Source organism: Penicillium citrinum (assembly GCF_028827155.1).
Source record: "Penicillium citrinum strain IBT 23319 chromosome Unknown utg000003l:1.0-4596430.0:1.0-4598250.0, whole genome shotgun sequence".
Classification (NCBI taxonomy): domain Eukaryota; kingdom Fungi; phylum Ascomycota; class Eurotiomycetes; order Eurotiales; family Aspergillaceae; genus Penicillium; species Penicillium citrinum.
The window spans coordinates 3607416-3620553 of NW_026622688.1; the positions used below are offsets into that span (position 1 = coordinate 3607416).

The 13138-nt window shown below is 45.9% G+C and overlaps 8 protein-coding genes across 8 annotated transcripts; 4 read left to right on the forward strand and 4 right to left on the reverse strand.

Moving 5' to 3' along the window:
• Positions 1-857: 857 nt before the first annotated feature.
• N7469_004566 (5'-methylthioadenosine/S-adenosylhomocysteine nucleosidase family protein) lies at positions 858-2243 on the forward strand (the record flags this gene model as incomplete). Its single annotated transcript, XM_056643486.1, has 1 exon — positions 858-2243. The coding sequence occupies one exon, from the start codon at positions 858-860 to the stop codon at positions 2241-2243; it is 1386 nt and encodes a 461-aa protein (XP_056502898.1).
• A 1196-nt stretch (positions 2244-3439) lies between these two features.
• Positions 3440-5022, forward strand: N7469_004567 (uncharacterized protein; the record flags this gene model as incomplete). Its single annotated transcript, XM_056643487.1, has 2 exons — positions 3440-3892; positions 3949-5022. The coding sequence occupies 2 exons, from the start codon at positions 3440-3442 to the stop codon at positions 5020-5022; spliced, it is 1527 nt and encodes a 508-aa protein (XP_056502899.1).
• A 25-nt stretch (positions 5023-5047) lies between these two features.
• Positions 5048-5269, reverse strand: N7469_004568 (uncharacterized protein; the record flags this gene model as incomplete). Its single annotated transcript, XM_056643488.1, has 1 exon — positions 5048-5269. The coding sequence occupies one exon, from the start codon at positions 5267-5269 to the stop codon at positions 5048-5050; it is 222 nt and encodes a 73-aa protein (XP_056502900.1).
• Positions 5270-6596: 1327 nt separating this feature from the next.
• On the reverse strand, positions 6597-7974 carry N7469_004569 (uncharacterized protein; the record flags this gene model as incomplete). Its single annotated transcript, XM_056643489.1, has 2 exons — positions 6597-7479; positions 7559-7974. The coding sequence occupies 2 exons, from the start codon at positions 7972-7974 to the stop codon at positions 6597-6599; spliced, it is 1299 nt and encodes a 432-aa protein (XP_056502901.1).
• Positions 7975-8631: 657 nt separating this feature from the next.
• On the forward strand, positions 8632-9334 carry N7469_004570 (RNase H1/viroplasmin domain-containing protein; the record flags this gene model as incomplete). The annotated part of the gene is made up of 3 exons (XM_056643490.1): positions 8632-8699; positions 8754-8969; positions 9004-9334. The coding sequence occupies 3 exons, from the start codon at positions 8632-8634 to the stop codon at positions 9332-9334; spliced, it is 615 nt and encodes a 204-aa protein (XP_056502902.1).
• An 853-nt stretch (positions 9335-10187) lies between these two features.
• Positions 10188-10410, forward strand: N7469_004571 (uncharacterized protein; the record flags this gene model as incomplete). Its single annotated transcript, XM_056643491.1, has 2 exons — positions 10188-10200; positions 10241-10410. 2 exons carry the CDS (start codon positions 10188-10190, stop codon positions 10408-10410), a joined length of 183 nt encoding a protein of 60 aa, XP_056502903.1.
• A 54-nt stretch (positions 10411-10464) lies between these two features.
• N7469_004572 (phosphotransferase family protein) lies at positions 10465-11917 on the reverse strand (the record flags this gene model as incomplete). Its single annotated transcript, XM_056643492.1, has 3 exons — positions 10465-11333; positions 11390-11755; positions 11821-11917. 3 exons carry the CDS (start codon positions 11915-11917, stop codon positions 10465-10467), a joined length of 1332 nt encoding a protein of 443 aa, XP_056502904.1.
• A 417-nt stretch (positions 11918-12334) lies between these two features.
• N7469_004573 (uncharacterized protein) lies at positions 12335-12626 on the reverse strand (the record flags this gene model as incomplete). Its single annotated transcript, XM_056643493.1, has 2 exons — positions 12335-12478; positions 12588-12626. 2 exons carry the CDS (start codon positions 12624-12626, stop codon positions 12335-12337), a joined length of 183 nt encoding a protein of 60 aa, XP_056502905.1.
• Between the last annotated feature and the right edge of the window lie 512 nt (positions 12627-13138).

Here is a 13138-nt window from a genome sequence, read left to right on the forward strand (position 1 = left end):
AATACACCATCTGCGACTCATGTTCCTCGCACCAAAATACTAAGAACACATGCTCATGGCACCCAACAAGACTGCACTTGATGGACACAACGAGAAGTGAGGATGGCTTGATTCTATTCGATGTCATCACATCATCCACATCCGACGAGTCGTGGCAGGATCTGTGCATTGGGATTTCGGCGTATGCTCTTTGCTCTTTAGACAGACTCTGAGTTGCCTGCTAAACCTCTCATTTAGGACGACCGGTCAACGTGTGACCTTTGCCAGTGAGGCCAGCCATCCCTCTACCGCCTCTATACAACAGACTCCGGAGCGACTCCATCGATTCTGTCAAGTCTTCCAGCATGACGACGGCTGTCGTATCTCCTTAAAACTGCAAGATGGCGTTCTTTTTCGCTTGGGAGTTGAAGCCCTGAAACATCGCTTATCTCAAGGCAGAGGTATCTCTCTAGCAGATGTCCTAGATCATTATACCCTGAGCATAAAAGAGAAGCTCGCGCTATCTCATGTCATTTCTTTAGCATTTTGGCAGTTTTACAATTCGCCACTCATGCACCGAGCATGGAGCAGTCACACGGTCTGGTTCATGCCCGAGCCAGACCTGCAGGACGATTCAGAAAGACTACCATTGAGAGTCTACATCTCGTTCCACCCAGAGTTAACTGAATGCGAATTCGACGCCTTTGAGTTCGTTCAGCAAGTGCCACTTGTTCACAGATCCCCCCCGAATTCAATCTCTTGCCATTCTGCTTCTGGAAATCGGGCTTGGTAAGCCTTTTCGTTGCCGATCATTTGACCGTCATGTCCTCAATCTCAACTATCGCTACTCAGTGGCTTCTGAATATCTAGAGGATCTCATGTCAACAAAATGGGATAACTTTACACACAAGAACATCTTCACAGATGCAGTGGAAGAGTGTCTCAGGTTTGATGGCTTGATGGGTAAGGCCCCAAGTTCCGACAGCTTAGACTCTCACGCCGGCCGAAGAGAAATGTTGCATCGGCGAGTTGTATCTCGACTGGAATGGCTGAATAGATCATTCCTAGTAAGAGGTAAAAAGACGAGCTACTTGTCCGCTAAGCGAGTTGCATCAGGGCTCGCACTAGACACTTATTGTCAGGCAACCGAATATGGCACATCGACTACAAACACGAACTTGGATCAGCCCTCTCTTAACGGCCCGCTCGATATCCACACTCAGTCTTCTATCAACTATCATTCCTCTGTCAAGGGAAGCAGGTACATCCTGCCCACAGCCCCCAAACAGTCAGGGAAACGGAAACGGCCCATCCACCAGGGAGACTTCGAGATTGCCATAATTTGTGCGCTAACAATTGAGGCCGACGCCATCGAGGCCCAATTCGATAATCACTGGGATGACTACTGGCCCTGCTACGGCAAAGCAACCGGCGATTCCAACGCCTACACTACCGGCTCAATCGGACCCCATAACGTCGTACTAATTCACATGCCAGGCATGGGTAAGGGAAGCGCTGCATCCGTTGCGGCTAACTGTCGTGGAAGCTTCCCCGATATCAAGCTAGCCATTGTCGTGGGCGTCTGTGGCACAGTTCCCTTTGTGCCTGGCACTAACGAGGAGATCGTCTTGGGTGACGTGATTGTCAGCGACGGTATCGTCCAATACGATCTTGGGCGGCGACATCCTGATCGGTTCGAGCGTAAGGATACGCTTCTAGACTCACTAGGGCGACCAAATACCGAGATACGTGGCATTCTGGCGAAACTCAGGGGCATCAGAAGTCGGAAGACGCTACACAGCAACATGAGCAGCTATCTTGATGAGCTCCGAAAAGAGACCGAGTTGAAAGCAGAGTACCCAGGTACACAAACCGACAAGCTCTTTGCGGCAACGTGCCACCACGCCGGCGGTAGCATGCTGTGTCAGATGAGCGAATGCAGAGATCAGCCAGTATTCCGCCATCGACTTGCTCAGGGTACACCGCAGCCTGCGGTTCACTTTGGCCTCATCGCGTCAGGAGACACAGTTATGAAATCCGGGGAGGAACGAGACGCAATGTCACGGCGGGAAAATGTTGTTGGCTTTGAAATGGAGGGCGCTGGAGTGTGGGATATATTCCCTTGTGTTGTCATCAAGGGTGCTTGTGACTATGCAGACAGTCATAAGACGAAGGTCTTTCAGCGATACGCAGCAGCAACAGCAGCGTCTTGCGCAAAGGCGTTTTTGAATCATTGGGTGCCATCAGTCAGAGATCGGAAATGAAGATTTTGAATGTCTCAAAGTTAGGGGATATACCCCAACAGGTTCCTGGTGCCTGCGAAAATGACAAAAGTATAGTTGCCTTTATCTCAAAGCGCTTAGCGAGCCGAAATGTAGCATCCCATAGGAGATATGAACAAGTCTGAAAAGTGATTTGCCCGTGACATGCAGTTTATAGGGGCACTTAACAAATTACTAGTCGACTATAGTTTTCAAATGGCATTTCGTACTCTCCGCCTACTTAGGAGGCTCAATAGACACAAACTAGGCCTAACCATACTGACATGTAGCGATTTTCAACCTCTTGACCTCGCGTTGTGCACGCAACTGAGGAAAGGATATGCTAGATATCACATACGCCTGGGCAGCCTGAGTGAGATGAAGTTGGAGATTGAGAGGTTAGAAGAAACCCTTGAATAGAAGAATACTTTGGAGCCGCATGTTACTCATCGAGCATCGCTTTTGCAGCGGCATGCGATCCTGGCGATCGTATAGGAGCTGGGACTGTTGAGGACTTTGAGGAATGCCATAGTTTAGAGGGGAGACAACGGGCCGTTGGCCAGCTGGCAAAACATGAGGCTGTGGCCAAGACATTTTCTGCCTCCCAGGTGAAGAGGCATATTCTTAGGCTGACTAGTTATCTAGTGACCTCCACGGCGCTAAGGCAAGGTAATAGATTGGCCGCAGGGGCCTTCTGTCGGTCCCGTGTGGGGGGGTAAAGATTAGGATGATCAGATTCAGCGAAATTAGTCAGTCTGAAATATCAGCCGAGCTATTTTCGTAAATTCCCCTTTCACAATTGGATCATTAGAGGCTCTTCGAAACTTTCATGCCAAGCGAGACCAGAAAACGGCACGGTCCGCGATGATCAGGAACCACTTCCTGGCAGTAGGGGGTGGGGGCGTTAACCACACATCACACAAGGCGTCATATGCCCACTCCTTTGGTACTCCTGAATGGTACATAATCACGTGACCGGCTGCATTTCAATGTCTGGTTTCAGTTGGCGGTCTTGGCGTCTGCCTCAGGCCGAAGTGTAGGAACCGCGGCAAGTGGAAAAGCGTTTCCCCGATACCGTTAACTCCTTTCTTTTAGCATAACGTCCTCGTTGATCAGAGCTTATTCGTGGCCCCTTTCAGAGGCAATGAAGGGTGCTTTACTCTGCACTTTACTGGGCTCAGGGCCCTGAGATCGTCGCCATGTTGAAGCCCCGTTCACTTCTACGAGGAGATATTACCTATGATGCTGCAAAAGACAGTGACGCTAATATTCTCCACGAGTTAGGCTACAGAGATCAGAAGATCCGATTCTTTACCTATCTGTATCGAAATCGAGAGCTGATTAAGTCGCTGATTACTAGTCATCTTGGTCTGGCGTCTCGAGATTCGTGTCATCTTGTGGATGTGGAAGACTGGATACATGGAAGCTTTAATGTTTGTATTCGGGCTGATGTCTTCGACTCGATAGGAGCGGTCGGGAGGCAGGTGATGATTCGTTTCCCTCTGCCGTATCGAATTGGGGAGGATTATTGCCCTGGAAATGCGGATGAGAAAGTCCGTTGTGAAGTTGGAACCTATACATGGCTGAAAGAAAATTGCCCGACTGTTCCCATTCCCCATCTTTATGGATATGGGCTTTCGAGCGGCAGAACTGTATCACTCCCATTTATCCTTCTCGCAATTAGAACCCAGCTTACGAGCTTATGTAGTTTATCGAATTCGACAGACTCCCATTTTTCTTTCGCAACATCGAGCGTCTGCGACGAGTTATAATGCGGACACTAGGATATCGAGTTCCATCCTTCTATACTGAGAATTCCAACAAATCTCATAATCTTCTTGAAAAATCTTACATTATCATCGAATATGTCAGTCAATCAAGCGGCAACTTACTTTCTGAAACTTGGGAGGAAGGGCGATTTAATCCGACTCTGCGCTCCAACTTATTCCGAGGCCTTTCTCGCATTATTCTCGCCATGGCCCGAGTTCCACTGCCTAAAATTGGATCTTTTGTCGTTGATGATGACGGTTATCTGAGTTTGAACAACCGGCCTCTTACCATGGAGATCCAACAATTAGAAAACGAAAGAATTCCGGTGAACATACACAGGGACACGACATACCTTGGTACAGAATCCTATATCCACGACGCTCTTTCTCTACACGAAAGCCGTCTTCGCCACCAGCCAAATGCACTGAACAGTCGTGAGGACGGACTCTATCAAACATCTGCACTAATGGTCATGAGAAGCATCTGGCCTTGTCTCTTCAACCGGGAGCTTTTCCGGGGACCTTTTCTTTTCAATCTCACAGACCTCAACCAGACTAATATTTTTGTCGACAATAATTGGAATATTGTACGACTGATAGACCTTGAATGGGCTTGTTCTCATCCTGCTGAGATGATACACCCTCCATACTGGCTAACAAACCAAGCCATCGACTTGATTGACTCAAGTGAATACGAGGCCCTCCACACTGAATTCATGAACACCTTTGCGGAGGAACAGAGGACCTCCGACCCTCTTCAATTGTGCCCGACAATGAAGAATGGACTTGAGAATGGCACATTCTGGTATGCTCTTGCTCTTACAAGTCCTTCTGCATTTTCCACAATTTTCTATGACCACATCCAGCCCAAGTTTACGAATGGTCATGGTATACCCGAATTTTGGAAGATCACAATGCCGTATTTTTCCTTAGATACAGCTGCCTTGATTGAGCAAAAGGTCAAAGACAAAGAAAGATATGATGCTGATCTTGAAGAAGCATTCCGATGCTAGTTCACTGTTTCCCAAATATCTGTAATTATTTTGGTTGGATTTGACTTTGTCCCTGACTATTGCTTTCATCCTTTTTCAATTGCTCTGCTGCAGCCTGGAGACTTGCAATTGCCTTTCCACCTCTCTTCTGCTGTGCAGCCTTCCCGGAAGAAGAGAGTTGGTTCATAGATTTTGCATCCATTTTCATAGCGACATTTGCTTCTTCGACTTTGCCATCGTAACTTGAATCGGATGTTCGATCTGCCATCTAGAGGCAACGCAGTGCGCAGTGAGTAATCTGTTTGCAGATTTAGGAAGGCCTCAATAGAATCTTACCGCCGGCACAATAAGCTCTGACTGGAAGGATATATTGGCACGAAATGGCAAAGGAGCGTGTAGTATTCGCCAAGGTTGTATGTAGGAATGATATGCGAGCTTTGGTAAGAGAAGCCCTTATATATAGTTCTTCCGTTTTGGCTGGTGTCTTCTGCCAGTGGGGACTATATACCCCGCTTTGCCTCTTATGTTTCTGGTGGTCTAGGAATGCACATATCTCTTCAAATAGACCAACCATATGGTCCCCTATCTTTTGAGGTAGCCGGTCATAGCGGCCCGTGTCACAGGATGCACTGTGTCTCGTGTGCCCATCAATGAGAAAAACTCTCCACCCGCCTGGCCATGAAGGGTTTGGAATCGCCTCAAAAATTGAGCCTCTCAAGTAGGTGATACATACGATTACGTGCTCACCAGCCACGAGCTACATGTGCACCCACTAACTCCATTATATACGTGCGACTCTTTTAATGATCAAGAGTCTAGACAGACGAAATCCAGGATAAGTCTCAAGCGCCATCAAAGCCCGGCACACCGATCAATCTTCCCAGTATCAATAGAGGTTTTTTAGCCAACGTGGAACTTAAGAATGCAGAAATATCAAATTGGGATGTTTCATTGCGCTGTTTGTCATACGCTGCATTAGTTAATGACCACGCACTAATTTGAATACTACTCAAATCATTTGAAATTAGACAAAAAGCCAAGGCCTACCAGCTAACTTGAATGCTGGTAGTTTATTGTTTCACGAACATATCGTTGTAGAAATACTTGGTATACGTTTCCTAAAGGTAGGTATTCAGATCTTTTACGCTTAATTTTCTTTGTCTTTTTGCAGAAGTGGGCGCACAATACGTCTAAATTGAATAAAGTAACCTGGGATAGATTGAAGAAGGTATCACGACCACATAGCTAGGGACAGTAGAGCGCACTGGAGTCGATCTTTCACCACAAGATTAACAGTAGTTCCTGGCATAGGGATTACGAGGAGCACGAGCCAATGCTAGACGGTATCAGAAAGACAGTTCTACGTATCGGCTGCTGTCCAATCAGGCTAGATTCAACTTTATAAAGGCCTGACAAGAATATGCTAGATGATGATTGAATGCCTATTCTGGTGTTGCTGGTGGGGTGGAATTATTTATTATACTGACAAATGAGCTAGATGTGATTTTTGTGGTGAAAGCAGAGGATACTATTTTTCCTAGATATAAAGAGTGAAGTGAATCTCCTAGCAGACTGTCACCTGGCAACCCTACTCATTAACTGCTTCCACTGCGTGGATAGGTCTGCGTGTCTGGCGTGTGTGCCGGTTTCAGAGTGAAGCCTCGCCCATATCGGTCCCTAAATTCGGCGGTCGTCTCACTTTCTACCATAGCGCCGGATCCGGTCGCGCTGCTATCCTTTGAGAAGGATACATCACCCCTCAGGTGACTAGTATGACCAGCAGCGAGATCTCGCGATAACTGCTGGATTGACTCATTGCTCATGTATCCTCCCACTTGTCTGCTCCTCCAACCCAAGCCCCTGTTCTTTCCGTGAAGAACTTGTCCATTCGCGGACACCATAAATTGTAGTGCGTCTCCAGTGCCATGGTTTTCGATAACGCTAACGTTTTCCTTTAAATGGCTATCGGCCCGCGAGCAGATATCCAAACACTGCCGAGCAGTTTCCCACTCATCACGCAGCCTCGATAGATCTTGAGCATCTTCATCAGACAAGATCGTAGTCTTCGATTTGGCGAGCAGCCGATCCATGACATCTCGCATATGTTTCTCCAGCTTGGTACTTGTCGCAGCAAGACTATTTTTACATTCCTGTAGGCCTTCATTCGTGACCGATTCGGGTGACGCTTCAGCTTCAGCCGATCCAGTAAATGAATCCGCCTCATTGGACATCAGCTGAATCTGATCTATATGGCTCGACAATTGGGCACAGATCTGAAGGCACTTTTCCGTGCTCAGACGCTCTTCTCTCAGTGAGTCCAGCTCAGCTGCATCCGCTCCAGGTCGAGTCGCATCCTTCTCCACCAGTTCTTCCAATTTACTATCAATGCTCTCTAGTCGAGCTCCTAGGTCCTCTTTCGCGTCTTGGATAAGATTTTCATAGTCCCCAATATTTTCTACGGCAGCCGCTGATAGACGTCTTGCGAGGGATCAGCAACGAAACCGAAGGGATGTTCATAATGTAGAAGAGGGCGCTGCCACAGCTGGAGGTGACTTACAAGTTTGCATCAGTTAAGGCAATATTGATCGTGGCTTTATATCCGGCGAGCAAGTCTCGAAAATCGTCAATATTATTACCCATATATGTCAGTCTAGCCCAGTCTCGAAAACTTGTCCTGCTACTGTTTGACCGCGATGCACAGTCAAGAACTTCTTGCTGGAACTCTTTACAAACATTTCCGCATCGCAAAAGCGGTAGATCCAAGACTGAGAGATCGACGCCAGATTTCGATTGCACCAGATCAACGAGGCCATTAAGCACGTCGCTCAAAGCTCCCAGTTCGCCGAGGAGGTCGCGCACACGTTTTGGGTGTGAACGGTAGCTGTCCACTGTCTCATAAAGCGAAACACTGCACTGAAGTGCAAACGTCGCCAAAGTAAGGATTCCAGAGGCTAGCCCGATCGGTTCAGCCATAATTACTTCGCGCAATGATGAGTCGAAAATTGTACTCTTTCATAGCCTTGACAAGACATTTAAATCTTGAAAGCATGAAGTGGGGTTAGGTCGTAAGCGCCGTGCTCATCACGCATTTCTGATCACAAGGCGGTCAGGTGGGGCAGCGGCTACTCACGTGGTTTGGCGTGCGGTACATGTTTCCTACAAGGACGAGGCAGTATTGTTGGGCCGATTTTTTCGTAGAGCTATGACAGCCAGACATATTGTTTTCAAGACGCCGCCCGGTCGGTGAAGATGGCTGCTTTTTAATAATATTCTAGTATCACTCTGCTTTGTTCAACTGTGGACAGCATCTACGTATTTGTCCTTCAAAGAAAGCGCCTTTCCATTGGCTACATTTGTCCATAACCTCAAATTGCCGTCTGGGCCTTATCAATGGCGATACGCCTTCAAACATGAAACGCTGTAGGGCGCGAGCAGTAATGATTCCATGCCCGCTATTGGGTCAGATTGGGAGAACACCCCTTTAGACCCCACTAAGATGGTCTTAACTAACCCGACTGCTCAAATACATCCCATTTTCACGACACTTGAATTGCATAAATCCGACCTTGAGCCTGCCTCCATGCCTACCCCGGCGCGCACCGAAAATTTCTCCACGAGGTACTGGCAACCATGGCTTCCAATGAATTCTACGCGGTTTATAAAGGTCGTATTGATAAGCCTACTATATATTGCACTTGGTAACTCTGAAATCAACGACATGCACGTATTATGCTAATATCCCGGCTATATAGGGCCCAGGTGCATCCAAGAGTGACGGAATACTCCGGCGCTGATCACGAGAAATTCGCGACACTTGAGGCTGCCCGCAAAGAAATGTTAAACAGGGGAATTGAAGATTTCGGTATATCCATCAAGAATTCCGTTGTAGATAAATCTATGTCGATGCGCAAAGGCAAATATTATGCTGTTGCTGTTGGCAAGGTTACTGGCATCTTCACTGATTGGGAGTAAGTCGCAATCCATGATTATGTGAACAACCAGCTTATTATCGAGGAGAAGCACGAGAAGAGCAACGAAAGGGATTGACAATTCCTGTTTTAAAACTTTCCGCTATAAGGAAGAGGCAGAGAATTTTCTTGGAAGCTGGAAACAGGCCTTCGCCGACGTATCTCGGAGGGCTATCATACAAGATTTGGAAAATGGATGGAAACCTCGTAATATGAAGTTCAACCTTGGGTCACTTTTAATAAGAGACTGTGAAACTAATACGGAACAAAATGAGGACACGAACGCTCTTGGAATTGAAGGCAAGGGCGATTTTGATCTTCCAAAGGTGGAGGGATTGGTTATCGAAGAAGAGAATGAGATATGACGCTTTTTAACAGTATCAAACCTTTCAAATTTACTCCCTACCGGGAAGATTGTTTCATGTATTGCTTCCTGTTTGGGTATCCTCAATCTTCTGTCTTCATCGCTGCTAGCTCGACCGATTCTCTTCATCACGGGGCGCATTTGCAGATGCTTCGAGATTGCCAGGTACTAGTTTTAGCTCGGGTGAATGCTGGAAATAAAGGCAATTATTTTTGTATCAAGAGAAAATTAGTTCTTGACTTCAAATATGGTGAGAAGTCAGGGTTTACTGGGAAGAGTAAGAAGAACCCCCATTTCGTACTCACCATTCTCGGATGCACTCTGTTTTCTTAGGTGACGCACGAACAAAATGATAGCGTCAGTTTCAGCCTGAATAATTTTTATCATATGATAATTGGTCTGTTGAAGCACATTAAGAAGTGCATCGCGCAGACCTCAAGTGACTCAACGATGAAATCCATCCAGTCTCTTGTGCCGAACCAAATCGCAAGGTTGTCGTGTTGACTCACTACTGCCCGTTGATCATTGGATATGTTGTAGATCCTTAACATGCAGACAGCAAGATTTTCTCGGGTTTAATCACTGATTTGTCTAATGATTGTGTCAAGACATTGGCTACGACTCATGAATGGCGGCCTTTGTGGTATCTAAAATACCCAAATTCGGAATTGAACATTTTCCCATTTTCCTGGGAGAAACCTTCATCGCTACAGGTACACTAGTTTACGAAATTAAAGCACCGGTCGACTAATTAATCTTAGCTGTAGAAAGAAACACAAAGTTAAATGAAGAAATGACACTTTATACGTCACCCTACATCTAAAAAGCATCAATCATTGTAACCATTTCCAGTCATGTTCATGGCTGGTAAGTTCCGGTCATAAAGCTTTACTCAAACGCGAAATAGAGACGAAACTTGTTAAGTCCTGGAAAATTAGCTGCCCTATGCAGATCCAGTTCATACGGCGAGTCATTACCCAGTTAGGTGTGGCTCTACGTCAACGCTTTGTAGGTCTAGCAAATTTACGATGTTATAAAGAGCTTCCGATTCGATCAGCTGCGTTGCACCAGACCTGATAAATCAGGTTCTCCCCATGGTCATAAAATTTCTATACTCGTCTCAAGCCAAAATTAGCTTTCCTCAGGCAAGTCAAAAGGCCAGATTTCTCTCAAATCTCCTTCATTTCTGATTGGCTCATCTTCGTCAGGATCTTTGTTTTCCAGGACCGCTTGCAACATTCCACTGAACATTGCCCTATTTCCTGCCTTTGCAGCTTCCCAATCCTCCGTAGGAACCCAACCATCAGATGCAGTATCAAGCAAGTTTGACAGATCATGTTTCAGGTTCTGGGCTGCTTCAAAATGCTTGTACTCCTTCTGATGCAAATCTGTATCTTCTGGAATCGGCATGGAAAGTGGACATGAGCCAGAAAACCCGAGGGTTTGCCAGTCTTTTAAGGTCTGAATTAGCTCATGTCGAAAAGCAGGAGCGCCATCTTTCCATGTTCTGTAACAGTATCTAAACGGTCGAAACAGGCCCTCGTTCATTGATCGAGGATGAGCGAGCCTTGGTGTAAGAAATTGAGTGCAAACTTCGTAGACTTCTGCGCACAAATCACTTTCATCTTCTCTCTGCGCAGGGGATCCCGACGAAGATGGACAAGTCGCGAAGTCCGGAACTTCATCCGCATACCAGAAAGCTGGCTCTACGCTAGAAGACTGCCAGTCAATGATGCCAGTTATGGTTGAAGGATCATCCTCTGACACAAAAATATTCCGTTTATGTAGATCAGGATGGAACAAAGTCGGTGCAGCTGCATTATATACCCGGCTATCGATAGACATTGCATTCAGCACAGCTCGACCGCGTTCAAGGAGTCCTAGGTGTGTTTGAATTGAACCATGATAAGATGGCCTGTTTGACGATTGAGATTCCGTTGGTGGAATTCTTGATAAGCCTGCGTCAACAAGACCATCGACAAAATCATTGATCGTTAGCCCTATATTTGAAGTATTAATATTCGTTCTTTTAATATTGATAGAAAAGTGTACTCACACGGGCCATGATTCGGAGCACGATGCCTATAATATCTGCTGTCTCCGCAGTTCCAATATCTTGTTCCACAGTGGGGCCCAATGCAAAAGTCATCCTGTAGCGGAAGCGTAAAAGAAGAGCCAGATACTGAAGTAGAAAAATACAAGCTACCATAGGCTGGAAAGTCAAGGTTGGCGACATCTTTGAGCTTTCTGTAGATAGCGTCTATACATTTCACTTTCTCATCTCCCGACATATGGGGCCATTTCTGGTGTAGCTGAACGCCAGCTACATGCTCCATTATGATGTATTCACTGCCAACACAGTTCGTCGCATCGTCACTCCAATCAAGAATTTTCGGGATTGGAACTCCAGTGTTCTTTTGTACTATATTCAAAGTTTCATTAGCGAGGCCTGAAGAAAAAGAAACCCAAAACAATCGTCCCACGTACAAAATTTGATTGTTGCTACTTCAGATGCTGTAATGAATTTTGCTGGACCAGCAATCATGAAGGGTAGACGCGCTACGGCTCGTGAACCATCGTCCATCGTGAAGATGAACACTCTGTTGAAGCCACCTTCTTTTTTCTCACATTTTTCGATGGATTTTGCCCCTTCTGATACGTCCAATACTTTCTGACAGAGTTTATCAAAGTCGAAGTCAATTCGGCGTAGATGCCGTTCACGAGAGTCATCTCGAAGCCACCTCCCGTTTGTGTATAAGTGAGGTTCCACCCCTAATTTATATTAACATTAAGAAATATAATATATTACTTCCCTATTCCCCTGGCGTACCGTATGATATTTGCGGGCTCATTGCACGTCCTGAGAACTGCATGCGACCGAGCTGAGGGATGAGGGATCCGGATGCGACGCGGAAATTGAAAGATGACGGTATAATGTGAGTTCGCAGGGGAATCAATGACAAAGCCACTTGAGTTAGTCGGGATATTTTTGGGTGGGCCATCATATGACCACCTTCGAAGCCACTGGATGTTGCTGCTCCTTAAATAGTTGTGCAACGTAAGCTGGAAGTTTGCCAAGACTAGACAGGGAATATGTCATCATAGGGCGGTCAAAGTCAAGTACGCACTCGTCTGCTCCTGCGCACTTCAAATTTAGCGACATACTTAGTCAGCTACATAGTCAGTTAATTAACTAGTTAACTAGTTAGTTACCTAGCTCGTTAACTACTTACTAGTTAATTAAGTTAACTTACTATGACGTAACTAGTTAGTAAACTGGCAGGATCAGGCATTGTTTATATAGCCTTTTGGATATGCGAAGAGTACATAATACCATTTGGAAACCGTAGTAGATAATGCAGTATAATTGTGTTTCACAGACAAAGCATTCTATTCAGACTTGTTTATCTCCTATTGGTTGGTATCAATCACTCCATTTGTGGAGACAGTCTCCACCCCAAGAGAACTTAGCGCTGTCGATATCATACATTTTATATTGATACATATAGACCCAATGCATAGAACCGAAGCTATCATTATAAGACGAAAGGTCCCATTTACTGCCCATATCTTTCCACCACTCTCATGTTGGCATTTTGAAGCTATGGGTTTTGCGATATGTGACAGATAAGCGGCCTCCAAAGCATTACGTCAAGTTCGGTGATACCCGTATTGGCTTGTACTAGTCACAGCCCAGAGAGTCAAATGGTTGATTGATTCTAAGAAGAGTATATAACCCACAATTGTGTTGAATAAATGATTGGGATGATCTGCCCTGCATATCTACATGTTACAACACGTTTCT